The 20,498-nt window shown below is 60.3% G+C and overlaps 1 protein-coding gene across 9 annotated transcripts in view; it reads left to right on the top strand.

Moving 5' to 3' along the window:
- The first annotated feature begins 1,054 nt into the window (after nucleotides 1-1,054).
- Nucleotides 1,055-20,498, top strand: part of BAIAP2 (BAR/IMD domain containing adaptor protein 2) — a 63,580-nt gene continuing 44,136 nt past the window's right edge. For all 9 annotated transcript variants that reach the window (XR_011468023.1, XR_011468022.1, XR_011468020.1 and 6 more), the window contains exons 1-3: nucleotides 1,055-1,199; nucleotides 15,632-15,707; nucleotides 17,229-17,315. Coding sequence is in view for 5 of the 9 variants with exons in the window: in XM_005907645.3 (XP_005907707.1) it covers nucleotides 1,146-1,199; nucleotides 15,632-15,707; nucleotides 17,229-17,315 (217 nt within the window). In the remaining 4 variants the exon portion in view is untranslated. The remainder of the gene's footprint in view (nucleotides 1,200-15,631; nucleotides 15,708-17,228; nucleotides 17,316-20,498) is intronic.

The raw sequence follows: 20,498 nt of genomic DNA, 5'->3' as shown, positions 1-20,498 counted from the left end.
CTGCCCCTCCCCTTCCCTGAGTTTCCTCTCCCCAAGGAAACTACCCCTCAAGGAAGATCTTCTTCCACCATCACAAGGGTCCTCTTTCTCCGAGCGCCCCTCAATCCTCACCACAGGATCCTTTCCCCATCCCTCCCCCACCCCTTCCAGAATCCGCACCCCCAAAACCCCTCTCTGCAGAGTCCTTCTCTGAAACCCAGGGCTCTGCCCTCCCTAGAATCCCAGCCCCAAGGGCCCTCCCTCACGATGCACCCCTCCCAGGGTCTTTCCCCAGGGTCCACCCCTCTCTAGGGTCTTCCCCAGGGTCCTCCCTCCCCTGAGACCCGTTTCAGGGTCATCCCTCCCCGGAAGAGCCGGCCCAGGGCTCGCAGCCACCCACCGGACTTACCTCCGAAAGTGCCCGGTAGAGGCTGGACCCTTGGGACAGCACGCCAGCCTCTCACCCTCCTTCACCAAGTCCTTACCCTTGCCCCCGCCCCCTTCCCCAGGAAGTGTCCGAGCGTTCAGGGACCTCTGTTGCCCAGTGCGGACGCCTGATCTCGACCGCTTTCGGGGGAGCGGCGCCCAAGACCCGGCCACCCTGACTCGCCACTTTGCGGAGTGCCTCCCCCACGCGCGCTCGCGGCCGGCGTCCCGCCCCCACCCGGTTTCTGCTCCCTTCTTCCTGCGCCACCCCGCCTCCGCCTCCCCGCCCCCAGCACTGCTGTCGCCCCGGCCCCCCAGGCTGTTCCCAGGGCCCCAGCCCGCGCCGCGCCTCCGCCTCCTCCCCCGCGATCGACGGCGCCACGGGCCAATCGCTCCTTGCTGCCGGCCCACAACCCCGCCCTTGTCCCCGCCCCCTTCCCCAGTATACGGAATTCACCAATGGGAAAGACGGCACGGGGGCGGGGCCTGTCGGTTGCCTAGCAGCAGCGGCTGGGCGGGGGCGGGAGGCCGGGGGTGGTGATCCGGGTGCGGCGGGGGCGGGCGCGCGGGAGGCGGGGCCTCTGGGGGGGCGGGGCCTGGTCGACTATAAAGGAGGCCGCCGGCTGGCCGCCGCGCTCCTGGTCCGGCTCCGTGCGCTGTTTGTCAGGTCTCCTCGTCGCTTCCGCAGTCGCCGCTACTTGCGCCCCTGGTTTGGTCAGTGGTGCAGCCGGACCAGCACCATGTCACTGTCTCGCTCGGAGGAGATGCATCGGCTCACGGAAAATGTCTACAAGGTGAGCTACGAGCCACACGCGCCCTCGCGCCCTCCCGGGGCGGTCCCTGGGCCCTCGGGGGTCTTACCGGCGCTGCCGCGGAGACCCAGCGCCGGACCGGCAGAGGTTGGCTTGGGTCCGCTTGCCCCGACAGCCTCTTGCTGCCCCCGCGCGCCCTTCCGTGCGCCTTCCGCGTGCGCGGGGGCCGGAGCCTTCGGACCCGAGTTGAGTAGGGGTGCGGACTGCGGAGTCCGAGGTCTGCGGGGGTCCGGGGCCACGGCTGCCCGTCGCCCTGCGCCCCGTGGTGGCCCCACCGGGCACGGTTACGCAAGCCTAGGGCACTTTTTTCTCAACAGGCTTTCCCTTTCCACAACTCCTTCTCGGTGGATGTGGCCGGGTGGGAGGTCGCGGGCGGGCAGGTTCGATGGGTAGACAGATAATCCGTCATCTTATGTAACCGCGGAGGGAGAAGACTAATTGTGTGGGAGGCTGGCGCGCCCGCCTCTGCTTCTGATGTGTGAGGAGTCGGCTCTCAGCCCCCGGTGCGGAACGCGGGCGTGTGTCGGAGCGCCGGCAGCCCGCCGGACCCTTGCCGCCCCCGCCCGGGGCCGGTTTTGCGCCGGTGTGCACGTTGGCAGACACCCGAGTTTCCTTTTCTTAGCATCCATTTTCTCGGTTTGGACCCCCACCCCCACCAGCACAGAGCCAGGCTCCGGAGGCTCAGGGCTGTTCCCGGCAGCATTTCCTCACGGGAGAGTCGTGCCCTGGGCGGTCCACGCGGGCCTCGTACAAAGCCGGGCTCTATTTCAAAACTGTGTCTGGGGGTTACGCGGGGGGCCGAGGGGTTTCGGAGTTGAAATTTAGGCGGCGGCGGCAGGTTCATGGCGGCGGAGTGGGATTGCAGCGCGCTGGCAGAGCAACAGTTTCTAATTGTGTTAAACAACTACGCTGTGCCTCCTTAGCCAGCGGCCTGCCAAGCCCTCTTTGCGCGCGGAGGGAGGCCTCTGATGGACCCTGAGCTTTCAGCTGGAGTCCAGCGCGGCCGCAGTCAATCCCAGCTGCTAATAAAGGTTTTTAAAGTTGCAGCTAGGTCACCTGGAAGAATCTGGAGGCCGGGTCAGGGTGGACTAAGTCAGTTCTGAAGCCATGTTGGAGCTGCTGGTAAACAGGAGTGGAGACTGGCGAGGAAGCAGCACGTAAAAGGAACAGCCTCTGGGGTTTTTATGTTTGTATCACGAGAGTCAGTGGCATACGCTTTTTGGTCGTGTTGCTCCGTAAATGGTTGTCAGGGAGGGAGATTTATTAAATTATTAGTCATTAGTTTCATTTCCACTTGCTCATTATTGCAGGGGGTGGGAGAGAAGTGCCAGTCTTGGTCTTTTTTCCCCTCTTTTCCCTGCTTCTTCTCCGAAACCATGAGACAGAAACTTTAATGGCCAGAATTAAGAGGGAGTGCGTGGCGTGGCTTTGCTCTGGGGAACCCCATGGTCGGTCTTAATAAAACTCTTAGAACGGAGCAGTCAGGCACGCTGTTCCAACGGAGCAGCTTCTGGAGGAAGCAAAGATGTGTTTGCAGGTCTGGAGTGAAATCTGTCGGCAGAAAACTATTAGGATCTGAGTGTTTGGGGGTTTGGGGCACACGTTCAGCAAGCTAGTCTGCGTTCTGTGCTCACCGGTCAGCTGATGACTGAGCTCCCATGGGAAGGTGTGGCCAAGACCAGGGACTTTCAGGTTAGACACCTCGGGAAGTGGACGTCCACAGTGCTGGGCGTCTTACACTCTTGGCCGGTTCAGGCTGTGGGGCCAGTGGACAGGTGGGCTTGTCGGTGGTGCTCCCCTGCCACTCTGCGGCTGTGGTGCGGCTCTCTTATGATTTGTGGCTCGTCACTGGGGAGCTCGGGTTCCACAGCAGAGCCAGGACAGGTTGGGTAAGTTTGGCACACTGGCTGGGCAGAATCCAGCCAATTCGAGGCATGCTCAGGACACAGCCAAAGCTGCTGTGTGGAGACCCCGGCCAGTCTGGCTGGTCCTCCACCCTAACTCTGTGCCTGGTTTGGTGACTTGTGGGAGAGTGGCAAGGATGTGGCCCTGCTCGGCGTCACCCTGAGCTACAGCTCAGCTGTTTGCTTTGGCCCCTGTCATATCAGCTGCAGTTCTAAGTGGTGTTTGCCTTGGCAGAGAAGGGAACAGCGGGGACAGCCGGCCTTGGCCTTGCTGATTACAGACGCGAGAATAAAATGTCCACTTTTGCTTCTCCTCCCTGGAAGAATCCGAATCTCAGGATTTAATCTCTCTTCTTGTGGCCCACTTCCTCGTGGGAGCTGTGTCCTCGGGGAATTTCATGGAAGATGAAGGGGCAGGAAATGACATTCACTGAGAGTTTACCCTTGGACCCTGGGCTGAGGGACAGGGACTGAAGCTCTCTGGGGGCTTCCTGGGATAGAGCCTGGGCTGGGCCCCTGGTGATGGGACTACAGGCAGCCCTAGGTGATTGCCTGGGACGAGAGACAGAATTGCAGGGTGGGGATCTGCCTCTGAGAATTAAGCCCAAATTACATTTCTCTTGGGGGAGGCCTCCAAATGTCCCCACGTGCTGCAGCAAGAGGGCTTTCTTTAGCAATTGATCTTAGTCTTCAGCTCCAGGGAGTGACTCTCAGGTTGGTGGTTTTTTCATAGTCCTATGTCTCATGAGAAGCCCTGGCTCCAGGCAACCTTGTGACCATGGAGAATGCTGGCTCTGGCACCTTGTGGAGCAAGAGCCCCACAGGCCTCCATCCTATCCTGAGGACGTGGGAAGATGGGCACAGACTGGCGAAGAAAGTCCCTAGGAAGGCCTCAGGCATGGCTGTTCAGGGTGTTGTGGGCCTTAGGCTTGTGTCACCAGAGGCTGACTGGTGGTCCTCACTCTCCGGCCCTTGTGGGGAAGCTTATTGCATCTGTCCTGTGAAGACAGCTGTGGCCAGTAGATTCCTGCAACTGGAGTCCCGTCAAGTTTCATATTGCTAGTGCAAGGTGGTGGGCGTCAGCGCTGGCAGAAGGGAGCCCACCTGTGTAGGTGAGAGCCCACTGCTGGCCAGGCCTTGCCCGTCACCCTCCTCCCGGTGTTTAGAGGAGCAGGGGAAAGCAGGAGGCCCCAAGTTCTCTGCTGCCTACCCCAGAACCCCTTCCACTGCTCAGCAGTCACACGGAACTCTTGGCCGCCGTCAGGAGCCTGGCACGCAGCATGAACAGGGCTCCACGGGCTCGCAGTTGAGCGTGGTGAAGTGGATGCTCTGACAGGCGCTTCCTTAGCAACAGAAACGCCTGCTGGCAGCAGACCTGAGGCTCTGCGTGTGCTTATGTGTGCAGGAACATGCGTGCATATGTTGTCCGTGCAGACAGGTGTGAGTTCAAGCCCATGCATGTACGTGTTTGTGTATTCACAAGTATTCTGTGTCCAAGTGAGTTTGTGTGCACATGTGTGTGCATGCACGTGGGACTTCATTTTGCTATAGAGGCACCTCAGGGTACCCTGTTGAGGTAGTATCTTCCAATAAGACGTGGGGCTTGCTGTCCGCATAGACTGAGCCGTCCTTCATGGAGCGTGCAGCCCACTCCCCACCACCTGTGTGGCAGCAGCAGCAGTGCATCTCCGATTCCCGTGGAGTAGCCCAGGCAGCGAAGGATGGTTTCTCTGTTGCACTGATTCTGGGCCACCGGCTTCAGCAGCTGTTTGTGCCCAGGTCACGGTCCTGAGGTGGTGGGCCCCTCAGCACAGGACCCTTGAGGCTGGACCTTGCCGGTGTTTGCTAATGGCCATAAAGGAGGGGGCCTGGGGCGTGGTGGCACTGCAGAGTTCCTCACAGGCCAGGAGTGCTTTGCCCGCACTGCCATCCCCACTGGTCTCGCCTGGAGAGTGTGTCTTTTGTTGGGGAGGCTCCTTGGCTCATGGGACAGACCACGTGCACCTGAGGCTCCAGGTGCTGCCCAGGGCTCTCGGGGCGTCAGTGGGGGCTGCCATGGGAGCTGCGTGTGTGCTTGTTGTTGCCACCTGATTTTAGGTTCCTGAAGCTCACTGAGGGCCTAGAGGTCCTTCTGCCTCCCTCCATCCTTCCCCAGCACAGGTGGTGCTGGCTGGGCTGCCCAGATTCGGGGGCCTTTCATGGGAGGACTGGCCACTGAGCCGAGGACCCTGTCCCCTCCTGAGCAGGAAGGCAGGCTGGCAGGGAGCCCAAGGCCCACCTGGCACTCCCCACCCCCAGTTTGCAGGAGTAGGTCCTGCTCAGGGGAGCCCTGCGTAGGACGGAGGGTTGGCAGACAGGGCTGCCCTTGTCACTCGGTGGTCCCCCCTCGTTCTTGCATGGCTTCTGGGACTGGTGTTGCTCTCCAAGGACAGCTACACCTGAGCCGCGATCTGGTGGGGGTGCCCTGGGCCGCTGGCTGGCTGCCTGCCTGCCTGCCATTCTCTTTTCTCAGCCCTTACGTGCACCGCACCAGGGCCCATCCTGTGTGGCCACTGTGCCCAGGTGGTTTCTCTTGATGCCTCAGGGTGGGGAGGCTGTCCTCATTACCGTGCAGGCCTATGCCCACTGGACACCCTGCGCCAGGTGTCCAGTGGGGCTGTCAGCGCTCTGCTACTGTCTGCAGCCTGCGGCCCTGGTAATTACAGGCAGGCGTGGACCGTGCCCGCACCTGCCTCCCCTGTCCTCCCCCTGCCCCCACTCTGATTCATCCTGGTACTGATGGCACTGCACAGCTGTGAAATAACACAAGGGGCCCCAACCAGAGGGGTGGGGCACCCGAGGGTCTGTACCCAGGGGCTCCAGCAGCAGGCGGGCCTGGGCGGAGGTTGGTGCCCAGGCCTCTCTTACTGGGGAAAATCCTTCTGTCCCCACCTGACATGCTATCAAGCAGCCAGGTGTGGTGACTTAGGAGCCATGTAGCTCCTGACTGTGGGGCCCCCCACCTGGAAGTATGGCTGGCATGTGTGTGTCAGTGCTTGGCAGTGGCTGAGCCTCATTTCTGGTTCTGGGGCCCCCGTGTGTGCATCGCTGTGACCATCTCAGTCGTGGGTCTGGTCTCTCAGCTGTTTGCTCCATAGGCAGTAGCCCAGGACCCCTGGAGGTTCTAGAGGCGGTGGCAAGCTCGTGTCCCTTCTCAGGGCCTGAAGGTAGGCCAGGGTGTTAGAAGCACCTGGTGCTGCCGTGTCCTGGGGGCCCAAGGGACAGCTGGTGGTGTGCAGCCAGGCCATGCTGAGAGCCAGGGCATCCTGTCTCTCAGAGGTGACCTTGCGCACCTTGGGGGCAGGCAGGGGATCTGTACCTGCGACTCAGTGTCCAGTGGGTGTCAGCAGGACCCCTTTCTGTCTACCCAGGGCAGCGGAGTCTCAGATTGGCACCTCCAGCTGCCCCTGGCCTCTCCTCCCAAGTTTCATCGCAGGAGCCTTGGAAGTCTCCTTGGAAGTCTTGTCTGGTCTTTCACGCCTGCGGGACATTCGGGCGCTCCTGCCTTTTTCCCCCTGTCTCTGGCCGTGCACAGCCTCGCTGGTGGGGCGTGCACAGTGACCAGGATGGGCCTGGATCCCTCCAGGCTTCCCTTGCGGCTCCAGGGGCTGAGCGGGGCCTGGTAGAGCCTGTCCTGACGCCCTGACACCCTGGGCTGTGAGGTGAGCAGCCAAAGGGCCTCCTGCAAACCCTCGGGGTGTGTGTGAGAAGGCCACGTGTCCTCTATGACGAGTACCCTGAGTTGTGAGGCGCTGGGAGAGGTTGGACACGAGGAGTCGGGGCCGCCAGTTGGAACAGAGTGCCTTTTTCTTGCTTGGGAAATTGGTTTTCTAGTTGTGAAAACAGTTCTTTTAGAATTATTTGGACAGATGTTTTAAAAGTTCTATGTCAAATGTACATGAAATAAATTGGCAAGATTTTCCTAAAACCTCTTCGGATTCAGAGTCTGACTCTAAGGAGCTTTGGTTCAGCTCACAGTCGTTGGGGTCAGAGCATCCGCCGGGCCCCATCTCTGGCCCTCCAGGTGTTGGTCATGGCGGGGTGGGGGGTTCCTTCCAAGCTCTCAGACTCTTGTTCTGCCGCTTTCGTTGCTGACATCTTGTTCCTTGATTGGAGAAGTTTCCCCCATGATAGCCAGGATCTCCGTTCCTTCTTAATCGCTGAGTGGTGTGTGGATGTAATGTCCCTGCTCAGCCAAGCTGGGGACAGCCTCAGGTGGGCCTGTGTGAGTGACGACACACACGTAACAGGCTGTGAAACTTGCTAGGATCTCACAGGTGTCTGTGCTGTGAAAGAAGTCGACATCTTGCAGAATGGGGGTGGGAGCTTGTTAGGAGAGAGGGCGTGCCCCCACCCCTGGGAGCTAGACTTTCGTCCAGCAGGGCGTTTGTGTCTCTAGGAGCCAAGCGTGGGCAGAGCTTACCTGCTAAGCCAGAGTGGCCTTTGTTGTTTCCAGAGAGGCTGTTCAAAGAACAGGGTGTAGTGAAGGCCGAAGTGTCGCTGATGTGGCCCAGGTGGAGGGAACCAGGGGTCTCTGTACACCCACTGCTCCTCTGAGCCCACTCTGGGGCCAGTGGAGCCCCCTCTGACCTGGAGGACAGCCTGGTACAAGTGATCTGTTGTCCACACCTCCATTTCTTCCTTCCTGCCCCTCCCACGGAAGTCATGTCGTTTGCACTCCAGGGGACTGATGGCGCTCAGGCCATGGCTAGCCCTGCCCTTGGGGATCCCGGACCTTGCTGGTCACAGCCGGGAGGCAGCCAAGGGCCGCAGTCCAGTCCAGGCAGGAGGCCTGGTTGCAGGCTTCTTGCACAGATCCCACCAGGCAGGAGACTGTGAGGTTGGCTGCTGGGGCCCAGACAGTCTCACACGCTCCTCTCATTCTGGGTGTGCTAGGGGAGGTGCTGTGGCCACCTGGGGTTTTGCAGTTGGCTGGTAATTCTGAATGATCGTGTGAAGAGCCTTCAGTGGGTCACTCTGTCCAGGTACCATGCTGGGAGTGGTGTGTGTGACCTTGTTTATCTCTACACTGCTTCACGAGGGGCCCTGGCCATCCCAGCGGGTGGAGGAGCCTCAGAGATGTGAAGCGGCGTGTCCCAGCCCAGCCCGGGTGCTCAGCTGAGCCCGAGCTGGAGCCAGGCCTGCCCTGTGGCTTCAAACCTGTTTTGTTTTCCCACTTGGGAGTCCTTTGGGCTTCAGGTGAGGATCTTCAGCTTCTGTGCCACCGTTTTTTCTTTCACAATTAGCTGGAGCAGAGAACCCTTCCTGGCCACAGGGAGCATTAGGCTTTCAGGATGGAAAGTTCTTGGAGGAGCAAGTAGTCCGTGTTGAGGGCAGGGAGGCCCAGGCGAGGCCTCTGTTGTTGCCTTCTGAGTTCCCGAGTGCCGAGGGGCCTGTGTTCCCGCCAGCACGACAGCCTTCTGGGCTGGCTCATTCCACCCAGCGGAGGGAGGCAGGAAGCAAGAGGAGAACAGCTCCAGAGTGTCTGGGGCTGTGTCGTTGCTTGCTCATCGAGGTTCCTCGTCCAGCAAGGAGCCCAGCCTTGTGAAACTCGGATTAGAGCCTTCCCGGGGACAAGGACAGGTCAGCAGCCCTGGAATGTTCTAACCAGTCAAGCAGTAACCAGACGATAAGAGAACTGACGGCTGAGTCTTCACAGGGCGAGCAGGGATTGGTCCAGCCGTCGGGTCTGCTCGGGCTGCCAAACAAAGCACCACGTGTGCTTAAACAACAGACAGGTGCGGCTCACCTGAAGCCTGGAGGCCGGGATCCAGGTGTGGGCAGGGCAGTTCCTCCCGCGGGCCCTCTCCTGGGCCCTGGAGGCGGACTCCTGCCTGTGTCCTCACGTGCTCGTCCCGCTGTTTGTCTGTGTCCTGATCTTTCCTTAGAAGGCCCAGTTCTGTGCAGTTGGGGTCCATCCCCATGACCTCGTTTTTACCTGCATTGTCTCTGGTGATTGTCTTTGGAGGGCATCTTTACAATGAGATGGTGGGGTTAGGCCTAACACATGAATCTTTATTGGGGGGGGGGGCTGGAATTCAGTCCCTGACACCAGGCAGTCATGGGGCCGCCACCCCAAGGTGCAGCAGGCTGGTACCTAGGAGTCCACCTGGGTGCTACTGTCTGAATCACAGGGAGCTGTGTGTTTCCAGCCCCTGAAGGTTTTCCGTGTTAGTCAGATGGCAGCTTTCAGTTCTTGACACCGTGAGGACTCTCTCAGGAGCACGCCAGCTTTGCCATGAAAGTTACTAGGGGAGCCTGGGCTCCAGCTTAGCACTGCCCTGGGACAGAAAGAGTGGAAGGCATGTGCCCTGGGGCCAGGCCAAGCAGGTGGGGCAGGTATGGCTGGGCCTGGATGCTGGAAGATGTCTGGGGCCTACAGGGCCCTGCCCCACTGAAGTCAGGACTGGCCAGAGGTGCCTCTGGATAGGAAGGAGGTGGCTGGGCTGGAGGGGCCTGTGTTTGGACCCTGCTCTGCGACTCCTGGTCTAATGGATTTGTCCAGTTCCTGTGGCGGTGGCCCTCCCAGTGGGACAGTCCCCAGCCAGTGCTCACTGGACCCCTTCCCCACCCTGAGCCCACTTACGGCTTCTTGCCCCCAGAACCTGTTCCAGGAGGGCTCAGGCTGGAGGCATCTGAGGATCCAGGTCCCAAGAGAGAGCTGGGGTGAAAGCTGGGCATCCTCAGCCCCAGGAATCAGTGATGGCGCCTGGTCCCTGCAGGGAGCCGGGGACTTGGGGGGCCCTGGGAGTTAGGCGGCTCCTTCCTCACCTTGCGTGGCCCATGCCGTTCCCCCACCCTCGGACTCGGACCAGGAGAATTGGCCTGTTTGTCTTTCTCCTGGTGTCACCTAGCCCGAGGCGCAGGGCCCACAGGGGCAACGGGAAGGGATACCTGCCCCTTGGTCCCTCCTCATGGGAGGCCACTCTGTTCCCTGGTGTCACTCTGGGCTCCGTGCCCAAGACACACTTGTCACTTTTTTCTAATGCTGGTGACTTCCCCGGAAGCTGGCGAAGGCTGAGAACCTCCGTTTTGCTACTGGGCAGCCCAGGTGCCTTGGTCCCTAAGGCCAGGTCCTCTCGTGTGCGCCCTCCTGGGGAGGCTGTGGCGAGCTTGGCCGCTCCCTGCCCTGGGGGACCTTGGCCCGTGTCCCCACTGGAGGTTGTTGGGCTGAGAATGCGCATGTCGGATGGGTGCTCTTGTCTGTGGGGCATCTCTTGGACATGGGGGCGGGGAGCCTGGGGCCGTTACAGTGAAACCAGCCGCTGTGGAGCACACTTCTTGTTCCTCTGCGGCCTTTGCTGCAGCCACCGGCAGCTTTGACTCTCCCGTCCTCACCGCTCAGGCCGTTTCACGTGGAAGTGGAAGCAGCCACGTCCGCTGTTTCTCAAGTGCAGACCTGTTGTCGTCTTCTCTGTGGCTGGAGCCAAGAAAGCTCCAGCTCAAGACCCGCCTCCTCCAGGAAACCCTCCCAGCACTCTCGGAACTTCCCCAGTTGGCTTCCTTCCTTTGAGGAAGGTCCCCAGGACAGAGGTCCCAGTTATCGTAGGGGGGTACAGGCGGGAGTCACGCAGCGCTGCCCCGAGATGCCAGACTCTCTGTCTCAGGAGGGTGATCCTTCGTGCCCCTCTCACCCCACCCCTCCTTCCACGTGAGCCGGGCCCTCTGCCCAGAGCCTCACGCAGTCAGTGCTCCTTGAGGGGGGCAGCGGCCTCAGGCGAGGACAGCCTCCTTTGAGGAGTGCCGCCAGCTTCCCCCAGCAGAGCATGGATGGTGGCACCCCACTGGGTGTGAGCTGTTGGCTCCAAAGCTAGTGCCTGTTGTACCTGTGACAGAGGTGGGATGTGAGGGTCCAGTGGTCGGCAGTAGTGAGGCAGCAAGGCCCCTCGGGGAGAGTGGATGAGGCACCAGGTGTCCTGGCATCAGCCTCTGCCCTTACGTTGCTAGAATGTGGCTCCTGAGGGAGCCCAGCGCAGGCTGAGTTGCCAGGTGGCACCTGGTTCTATCCTGCCTACCTTGGCGACCCGTCCGGAGAACACCAAGGCCTGTATGGAGAGTGGGACAGCCGGGTTGTGTGGCCAGCCTGCATTGAAGCCAGGACTGGCTCTACCAGGACCCAGAAGACTGGCTCTTAGCCTCCCTCAACCTTCTTCTGTCATCCGTAAAGTGGACTGCAACGCCTATCACCAGTCCATTGAGGACTCAGGGTGATGAGGGTGTAAGGCCACCTCTCCCCAGGCCATAGGTGGAGTCCATTGTGGTCTCGTCCTCTGAGTTTGTCCTTCCAAAGGTTGAGCGTGTAGGGAGGGTGCAGCCTGGCTTGGCCGTGGCACACAAGCAGACACCCACGCGTGCACACACGTGCACACGTGCGCTGGGCACAGGCAGACCCCCGGACCCATCTTCCTAGACTGCATGAGAACTGGAGGGGAAACAGGAGGCACGTCACTTCCCTGTTTCAGCAGAGGAGCTTTGCTCTTTGTTTGTGGCGGTCCTGCCAGGAAAGTTCCGGAGGGGTTTGTCGCCAGGAGCCAGAGCTGAGGGATAAACGGGATTGCCAGGATGGCGAGCAGGGGACCCTGGGCACGGGCAGAGCCAGAGCACAGTCCCTTGGCAGAGCTCCCTCACTCCTCGTGACCCCAAGGTGGAGACGGGGCTGTGCAGCTGCCCTGTGTCCTCACTGGCCGGGCAGACCTGTGACCCAAGTCAGCCAAAACGGGTGTCACTGCACAGGCACTGGGATGCCCAGGAGCCAGCCGGGTAGGAAGGCCGCTGGGGACCTGCCAACGCTGCCCATGCAGCCGGGCCTGGCCCCTCCCACTGATGCCCGTAGAAATGCAGGGCTGGGGTCCCCAGGGCGGGGCGGGGCTGACCCCGCTTTGGAGATTTGCGTTAAGGCCTGGATTCCTGGGACCGCGGGGTGGCAGGTACATGGACTGTGTGACATCTTGGTAAGAGGGCCACCAGGAACTGCGCCAAGCTCGCAAGTGTCTCTGGCAGGGACCCCCTCCTCTCCCTGACCCTTCGGGAGCATGTGTGCAGTGGGGTGGCAATCCCCGTTCCCCGCTGGCCCCTCATAGATCCTGAGCCAGCCAGGGAGGTAAGTGAAAGAAGATGCTGGTTCTGAGCATGGCGCTCAGCCCAGGACCCCTGGGAGGGGGCAGGCCCAGTCACTGTGTGCCACAGCGCCACACTTGAAGGGGTTTGGTTTCACTTGCACAGCACAGGCGTGAGTTTGCAGAAGGCGCTGGTCATTGCTCATGTCGCTGGGTCTCTGTCCTGGCTGCAGGGAAGTGGTCTCGGTGCAGGGCGTCTCCTGAGCTCCCCCGAGTTCCACAACAGGCGTGAGGTTGGCCTCGTGGTACAGAGAGGTGCGTGCGAGGAGGCCGCCCTCCTGGGCTGGGCTTCTGTTGCACACGCCCTTTGGCGTCAGTAAGGAAGCGAGCTCCCTTCTCCAGGCCCGGCCACGTGCTGTGGGTTTGACTCAACTCCCTCCGTCCTTCCAGTGAAGTCCCCCAGAACGACGCCATAGTTCCCTCACTTCCGAGAAAGTAACAGGTAGCGGAGCCCCTGGGCCTCCCTGGCCTGCTCACCGGGCCTCTGTCGGCCTCTGACTTGCCCCTCCGGGGCCCTGCGATGTGTGGAGGGGCTGCCCAGACCCCTAGTTAGGGGAGCGCTCACTTGCAGTTGGGGTGCCAGGGCCCCACTGCAGGTCTCTGAGGGTGGGTTTGGGCCTGTCACGGGCCTGGGGACAGCATGGCCTCCTGGGTCCAAGTGCGTCTGCCCGAGCCCTGGGACAGCCTTGGGCTCAGGCTCTGAGAGAGCCCCCTCTCACAGGAAGGGCCCCACGGGGAGGAGCCCCACCAGAGGGGCCAGGCCCTTCTCAGGCCTCCAGGGTCCTTCCAGACAAGGCGGTCTTGGACCTGACCTGTGTCTGGTGGTCGCAGTTCTGAGCACTCAGTGACCTGGAGGCAGCGGGAGCCCACTCTCCCACCAGGGCGGTGTCTGTGAGGAGCTGGAAGGAAGGACAGTTCTCCGGCCAGGGCGGGAGGGCCTCCTGCTTCCCCAGCCCCATAGCGTTCACGTCTCTGCCCCTGCCTCAGGCAGGCGAGTCAGCGGCACCCATGTGACCAGGCAGTGCCCTGCCCAGGTGGCCTGGCCGGCACTGCAGCGCCCCTCCTGCCCTGCCCCCTCACACCCACATTCCCCGTGCATGAGCTCAGCTGCTGCACTGAGGAAGCGAAACCTGGCCGCTGTGCCCGCGTGTCACTGGCGGGTGTGGGCGGCTGCTGCGGTGGCCCCTCTTTTGGCCTGGGCAGCCGCAGGCTGTTTGCTGCCATCACGCAGGGTGTGTGGGGCTCCGGGTGGGAGCTGCGGAGCCTCCTCTTCTGCCCTGGGGGTGGTCCTAGAGCTCTGCGCCCCAGGTTGGCTCTCACAGGCCCCCACCCGGGGTCCCTGTCTCAGCCCCGTGCCTATCACTGCAGTGAGACACACATCTTACACTGAAACTGCACACATACACGTGTGCATGTCTGGAGCACAGAATCGGGGTCAGAAGCTACCCTCACCGGGTCTATACTCTGCTTCAGGTCCGTTTCTTTTGAACAGGCAAACACATGCACCCGCCAGCACTTCTCTGCCCCAACACAGGTTTGGGTGGTGTTGAGCAGCGAGGCAGAGGGCTCAGCCAGCCTGTGTGTGCACCCTCGGCAGACAGTCTAACCTGGGGCCCCTCTGCAGCCTTCCTGGACGCCAGTCCGTCATCCACTGCCTGTTACCTGACACCCTGCCCTGACTCCCAGGCCCTCCTCGGGTTGGATGAATCTAGACTCAGGTTCTCCCCCAGAGTGGTCTCCAGACCACTGAGCTCCGTGGCTCGTTGTGATGGGGCCCGCTTTCCACTGAACCTTCACCTCTTAGGTTTCTGAGCAGCTCTGAGGGGTCGCCTGCGTCTGAGCAGTCTTGGCTATGATCTGGTCTCCTTGGAGCAGCCAGGGGGTACATTTCCTTTTGAAATGTATTGGATAGACCCTTGGCTTCCCATCCTGCTTGGGGAAAGCGGCGTCCCCACCACGGGTTGTGAGGCGGGGGGTTGGCCATTACTGCACCACTTCTGCCTGTTCTTCCCTCCCACCACCCTTTCCCCGGCTCCTGCCATCCTGTGCCTCACCCCAGCAGGCCCTAGCCTCGGGGCCTTTGCATGCTCCTGCCTGAAGCCCTCCTCTCTCAACAACATGCTTCTCTCCCCTGTGTCCCCTCCGGCTGAGCTGAGTCCTCTCCTGTTCTCTGGGCATGGGATCCTGCCCATATGTGACGTGGGCCTGTCTCCCCTCCCAGGACTTTGTCCTCTGGGGTCACTGCCACGTCCCCTGTGTGCCTCAGCCCTGGTGCAGCACATGGCAGGTGCCCACCCCTTTGCCATGTCCAGAAAGGAAGGTGCACCTGCCCTGTGAATTGGGGCACACATCGGGTGTGACCCCACAGCTCTTCTTGGAATCTGTGTTCGTCCCACTAAGGGCCAGGAGCACGGAGGAGAGCGGGGCTGGGACTGCCCGTGTGCCAGGTGAGCAGGGGCTAGCACTGCCCATGTTCATGCAGAAGCACCTGGGCCTCCATGGTCTGCCCACAGGGCCAGGCGACTTCCCTTCCCTGGCGGCGTTTGTCTCTTACCCTCAGCAAAGATCAGACGCACATCATGATAACTGACCCGGAGATGTGGGATGTGGCTGAGACGGGGTTTTCCCTTGTGGTGTTCTTACCGGCGGGGGCTGGCACCCGACCGTCAGGGCACATTACCCAGTGGAGCTCACATTTGGCTGTTGTTTGTATGCGCCTGTTTTTATGCCTTGTAATTAAAACATTTATTTGGCCTTCTCAGTGAAAATCTGATTTCTTCAATCTAAGAACTGGTGCTATTGGCACCAAGACTTGAGTCCATCGGGTGCGCGGATCCAGAGCTGCTGGCTTATTCATCGTGCCGTGTTTGCAATCAGGCTGAGCATTGCTCTAATCAGAGCTGATGTTTGGTAATTGATGTGTTGAGTGAAGATCGTGGTGGGAGGGGGCTCCAGGCGGCGATGAGCCTTTTGTGTGTGGCCTGCTGGGGGGCCTTCCTCACTGACTCAGCCCTGCCAGACGGGGTAATGGCTCCTCAGCGCAGCGTGTCTGAGCGCCGCTATATGCCAGGCGCGGCCCCACGCGTCCTGTGCATGCTCACTTGTTTGATCTGCCAGGCCCCGACAGAGCAGGTTCTGGCCTTTCCCCCACTGTACATGTGTTGGTACTGAGGCTCTGGAACATCACTTGCCAGAGGACATTCACCAGGGACCGAGCTGTGGTTTGGACCCGAAGCCCGGCTGTGGCTTCATGGGCTTGACCCATGTGTGATGCCTGCATGACTTTTCCCTCACCATTCAGGCCTCCAAGCAGCCAGGTGCCTTGCCCCTAATGCTGTTCTCTGCTCTCTTCCAGACCATCATGGAGCAGTTCAACCCCAGCCTGCGGAACTTCATCGCCATGGGCAAGAACTACGAGAAGGCACTGGCAGGTGAGGCTGGGGTCCCTGGCCTGCGGGTGGGAGTGAGGATGCCCGAGCAGGTAGACTGCTTCACGGGCCCTGATGAGGGAGGGACGAAGGTGTTTCCAGAAGCCCAATGTGGCTGAGCGCGGGTGTGGGCCGTAGGTGCCGCACCACGGAGGCCTGTGATGCTCTGTGCACACCGTGGGCGTGGGGCCAACTCTGCAAGTGGGCAGGTCAGCCAGCGCATTTCAGGCTGATGGCAGTTCATTTTCTGAAAGGAACAACCAAGGACATGTCTCACCCCTGTGGGCATTCTCTCGGAGCGACGTCACTTCACTCTCAGCCACACAGGTCAACGGCCTTCAGGGAACCTATCACGGCCCGCCTGGGGGCTCCTGCTCACACGCCCTGGCTGCTTGGATGTGAGGCACATGCCTCCTTCTGGGCCGCTCCTCCCATCCTCACCAGGGGACCCCCCATGAGTTCTGCGTGGACTGGGGCGGGAGGAGGTCTGAAGGTGTCCTCCCCTCCATTTTCCTGGACCTCCCCAAAGTATGGAGCCCCTCAACAGACCTCGGCCCCTCCAAGGCTAAGCCAGGACCCACTAGGCTTTCCTGTTGTTTCTTCCAGGGAGCCCACTCTGCTCAGCAGCGGGCACTTCAGCCCCTGGGGCATGGGGCCCACACGAGCTCCCGGGCTGCAGAGCAGACTGCGTGTACTTAATTGAAAACTACCAAAATAAAATTTGATCAAGAGCCCAGTTATAAGCCCCTAACTGGGTTCTGGAGAAAGCGGATTAGAAACTGTAGGTATGGTGGATGCTCCCCATGGCCCCACTCTGGAGGTGCCCTCGTCCTCCTTGCAGCCTGAAGGGTGGTGTGGGGGTGCTCGTCCGATGAAGGGGTTTGTGGGCACACCCAAGGTTTTGAAGAGTCTCTGAGTTCCTGAAGGAAGCTCTGCCCCAGGCAGCGGCCCCCGGGCTTGGTCCCAGGAAGTCAGCTGGCCTGGAGCTTGCCGTCCAAATCCCCCGCAAAGTCAGGTCCGCCTCTGGTTTGAGCAGAAGTTGCCGTGGGAAGTGGTGTGTGAGGCCCCACCCCCCACCCCCAGCCGTGCTGCCTTTAGCCTGATTTGAGTGTGTGACTCACTCCCACTTGCACGGCTCAACTCTGAGACAGAGGACATTGTCAGAGTCCTCCTCAGCCCAGGCTGGCTGTGGGGGGGTCTTCCTGTTGAACCAACTTCGCAGGTCTCCAGCCGGAGGTCGGTGCTCGTCTCGTCAGGGACACCAGGCCTCGTGGTCAGGGCGCACCCTGTAATTTGACTGGATTAGCCCTGGACCTGAGTGGTACACTGTGTCCTTAGAGAAGGTGCTCTCAGCATTGGGACAAGAGGACATCAACAAGAGACGGGCGGAGGTCCTGCCCCGGCTGGAGCCTGCTGGGCGCAGGAGAGCCGGCTGCGTGGCAGGCGGGCAGGGCGGTTGAGTAGGTGCCGCAGGTGGTAATTTCCTCGCGAGGGAAGTAACCACCCCCTCCTCTCCTCTCTCAGGTGTGACGTATGCTGCCAAAGGCTATTTTGACGCCCTGGTGAAGATGGGCGAGCTGGCGAGCGAGAGCCAGGGCTCCAAAGAACTCGGTAAGACTCTGAACCGTGGCAGAGACCCCGGAGGTCCTGAAGTTGGATGTCCCCAGGCAGATCGGGGACCTGCCCTGTGTCTGGCCCTTCTTTCAATTGGGATCGTGTCTTCCCTGTCCAGTAAGAAAAGACTTCCTAAACTGATAGACAGACTGTTGTCCTCGGAGCTAGTGAGGGCTGTGGGGTGCATAGGGTGCACCAGGCGGCTCCAGGTCCCCTTAGAAGCGTGGTGTGGGGACGAGGGGACAGGCAGATCCACGTTTATAGGTGTTTGTGGCAAAACTTGAATTGGCTGGCATAGGGGAGCCATGTGAAAAGGTGGATTCAGATGATGGCCTCTGATGGTGTGGGGAAACATTTCTGGTATAAAAATGAGCAAGAAAAGATACAAACCCGTGGCATAGTATGACCAGATTTTGTAAAAATACCCTGGGAGCACGCTTATTTCATGATGGAGACCACAGAAGCTTAACAGGTGGAGTTTCTGGGTGGGGTTCTTTTCTTCCACTTTTTCTGTGTTTGACACATTTCCGACAGCAGCTCACATTTCTTTTATAATCGAGGCACACAGTGTGGAATGTAAAGAGCCGTGGGCTCCTTGGCGCAACCCCAGGTTCTTGGCAGGTGGGAGGGCATCTGGTCTCTCTGTGTGCCTATTCATTCTGGCTCCCAGAGGTGCCTGTGTCCTGCCCACTGCGTGGTCTTTAGCAGAACCCGCCCACTCTCGCCAGCAGCCCACCTTCAAACTTCTCACACCATCCTGCCTTGAAAGCTGGGCCGGTCCACCACAGGGCTTTGTGGTGCCCTCCGCCACTCCCTTGTCTGAGGACACGGTGGCCCGGCTGGCCCCACTGTCCCAGCCCTGAGCCAGCACCGTCCCTGGCAGGCCTGCCAGGTGTGCTGGTGTGTTGACTGCCACCCTGGCAGAGCAACAGCAGCATCTGGGTTTCCCTGAGGCCAGTGTAAAAACCAAAGCAACTACAGGACCTTCCTGGGCTGGGAGCAGGGGCTGGTGACTGTGGAGACGAGGGCAGGCAGCATGAGTGACCGGGGCCAGACTCCTCACAGAGGCCGGGCTCTGCTCACATGGCTGTGGGACTTTCTTCAGTGTCCAGAGAGCTGGCTGGTATCCAGCTCTGTGGCTCTAGGTGGTGGCGGTTCAGTTGATAAGTCGTGTTCGACTCTTGAGACCCCATGAACTATATAGCCTGCCAGGCTCTTCTGTCCCTGGGACTCTCCAGGCAAGAGTACTGAAGTGGGTTGCTATGTTTTCTTCTCCAGGAGATCCTCCTGACCCAGGGATCAAAGTGGGGTCTCCTGCATTGCAGGCGTATTCTTTACCAACTAAGCCACCAGGGAAGACCTCTGTAGCTCTAGAGGGACTCTCGTGGCCTCTTGAGGACACTGAACCAACCTGCCCTGGACGTCAGGCCAGGGCACCACTGGTGGGCAGGCCTGCAGGCTGGGCCTGGCTGGTGATGTGTTGGGTGTTTGGGTGGATGGGGGCCTGAACTCCTGGGAGGCCCAGGAGCACCAGGCAGGGCCCACAGGTGGCCTCTGAGCTCCTGGGCCTCCCAGCTGTGGCTCCTCAGAGGAAGTTCGGGTGTTGTGTGTGAGCCTGTGTGTTTGTACACGACTCCTGTCTGTGAGAGGGGCACTTTTCTTATCATGGTTGATTGTGGCAGGCGGGGGGAGACATGTGTCTTCTCCCTGTGGTCACACACATGTGCGGAAGGAGAGGATCTGCCATGGGGAGATCAAGTCCCACGTGGCCGCATAGTGAGGGTGAACATGTGCGAATCTATATGCGATTCTCGAATTTCCCGAAGTCGAAGTCCTTGGGGGTTGTACAGCAGGCCCGGGGAGCGGATGGCAGGCTCCTGCCGTGAAGTCTGCTCGTGGAGGGGGCGGAGCCACACTGGGCACTGCGGGAGGGGCGTCCCTCCTCCCACCACTCAATTTGCTTTTTGGGCTCCAGCCTGAATCCTGGAACTTCTGGTTTACTTGTGGGTTTTTGAAATCTCTCCAGGGGCTTGTGGTGCGTGGGGCCCATCACCAAATGGGAGTTCCCGCTGTGTGCGTGCAGGGAGGCACCAGCCAAGGAGAGGCCCTGTTTCCTCCACTCGTGACAGTTCTAACACCAGATGTGGGTTTTCCAGCACCAGCGAGCCTTCCAGTGTCTGAGGACCCCGCTGGGGGTCACACAGCTCAGCTCACTTCCGACACCGTCTCCCCAGTGTCGGTGCAGACCCTTGTCCCAAAAGACTGCTCCCCCCCATTCCCCCAGAGGCCAGCACGAGTGGAGGGTCCCCGGCTCCCCACACTTCTGTCCAATTTGGCTACGAATGGGCTTCCCACCACTCCCTCCTCAGGTCTGGCTCTGTGCTGGAACAGCTCACAGAACTCAGGGGCAGGCTTACTGTCTTAAGGGTATCATGAAGGACCCAGGTGAGCGGCCAGAGGAGCAGATGCCCAGGGCGAGGTCTGGGAGGGTGCCAAGCGCAGGAGCTTTGTCCCTGTGGAGTTGGGGTACCCTACCCTCCCAGTACATAGGTGTGTCCACCACCCTGGAAGCTCTCCAAACCCCGTGTTTAAGGAGTTTCCAGGCATGAGCAGTTGTTAGCTCAGCCTGTAGCCCCTGTCCCAGAGGATGGGGTGGGGCCTCTACTTCTGACTCTGGCTGGGTCTTTCTGGTGACGAGCCCCCATCCAGGAGCCCAGGCAGAGTTGCCTCTGGAACAAAGGACGTTGCTATCACCAGGAGATAACAGGATTAGGAGCTCTATATCAGGAAGTTGTTGGGGGCGGGGGGAGGCAGAGACCAGCGTGCCTTTCTTCTCACATCATCGCTCAATTTTTTCTTTAGGTAACAGCTTTATCAGGACATAATTCACGTGCCATACAGTTACCATTGAAAGTGTTCAACTCTGTGCTTTTTAGTATATTCAGGGAGGTGTGCACCCATCACAACTGTCTCATCCCCAAACTTTTCTTCATCCCAGAAATGCAGGCCGTCTTCGTTAGCGTCACTCCGCTCTCCCAGCCCCTGGAAGCCGCTGACCTGCTGTCTGTGTCCGTGGCTTTACCTGGACGCTTCATACAGAAGAAAGCGGGCACTGACCCGTGGCGACCCTTTTGTTTCCAGCTTCTTTCAGTTGACGAACGTGTCTTCAAAGTGCATCCG

The sequence above is a fragment of the Bos mutus genome, chromosome 19, assembly GCF_027580195.1.
Source record: "Bos mutus isolate GX-2022 chromosome 19, NWIPB_WYAK_1.1, whole genome shotgun sequence".
Taxonomy (NCBI): Eukaryota; Metazoa; Chordata; class Mammalia; order Artiodactyla; family Bovidae; genus Bos; species Bos mutus.
This window is presented reverse-complemented; position numbering and strand designations above follow the sequence as displayed.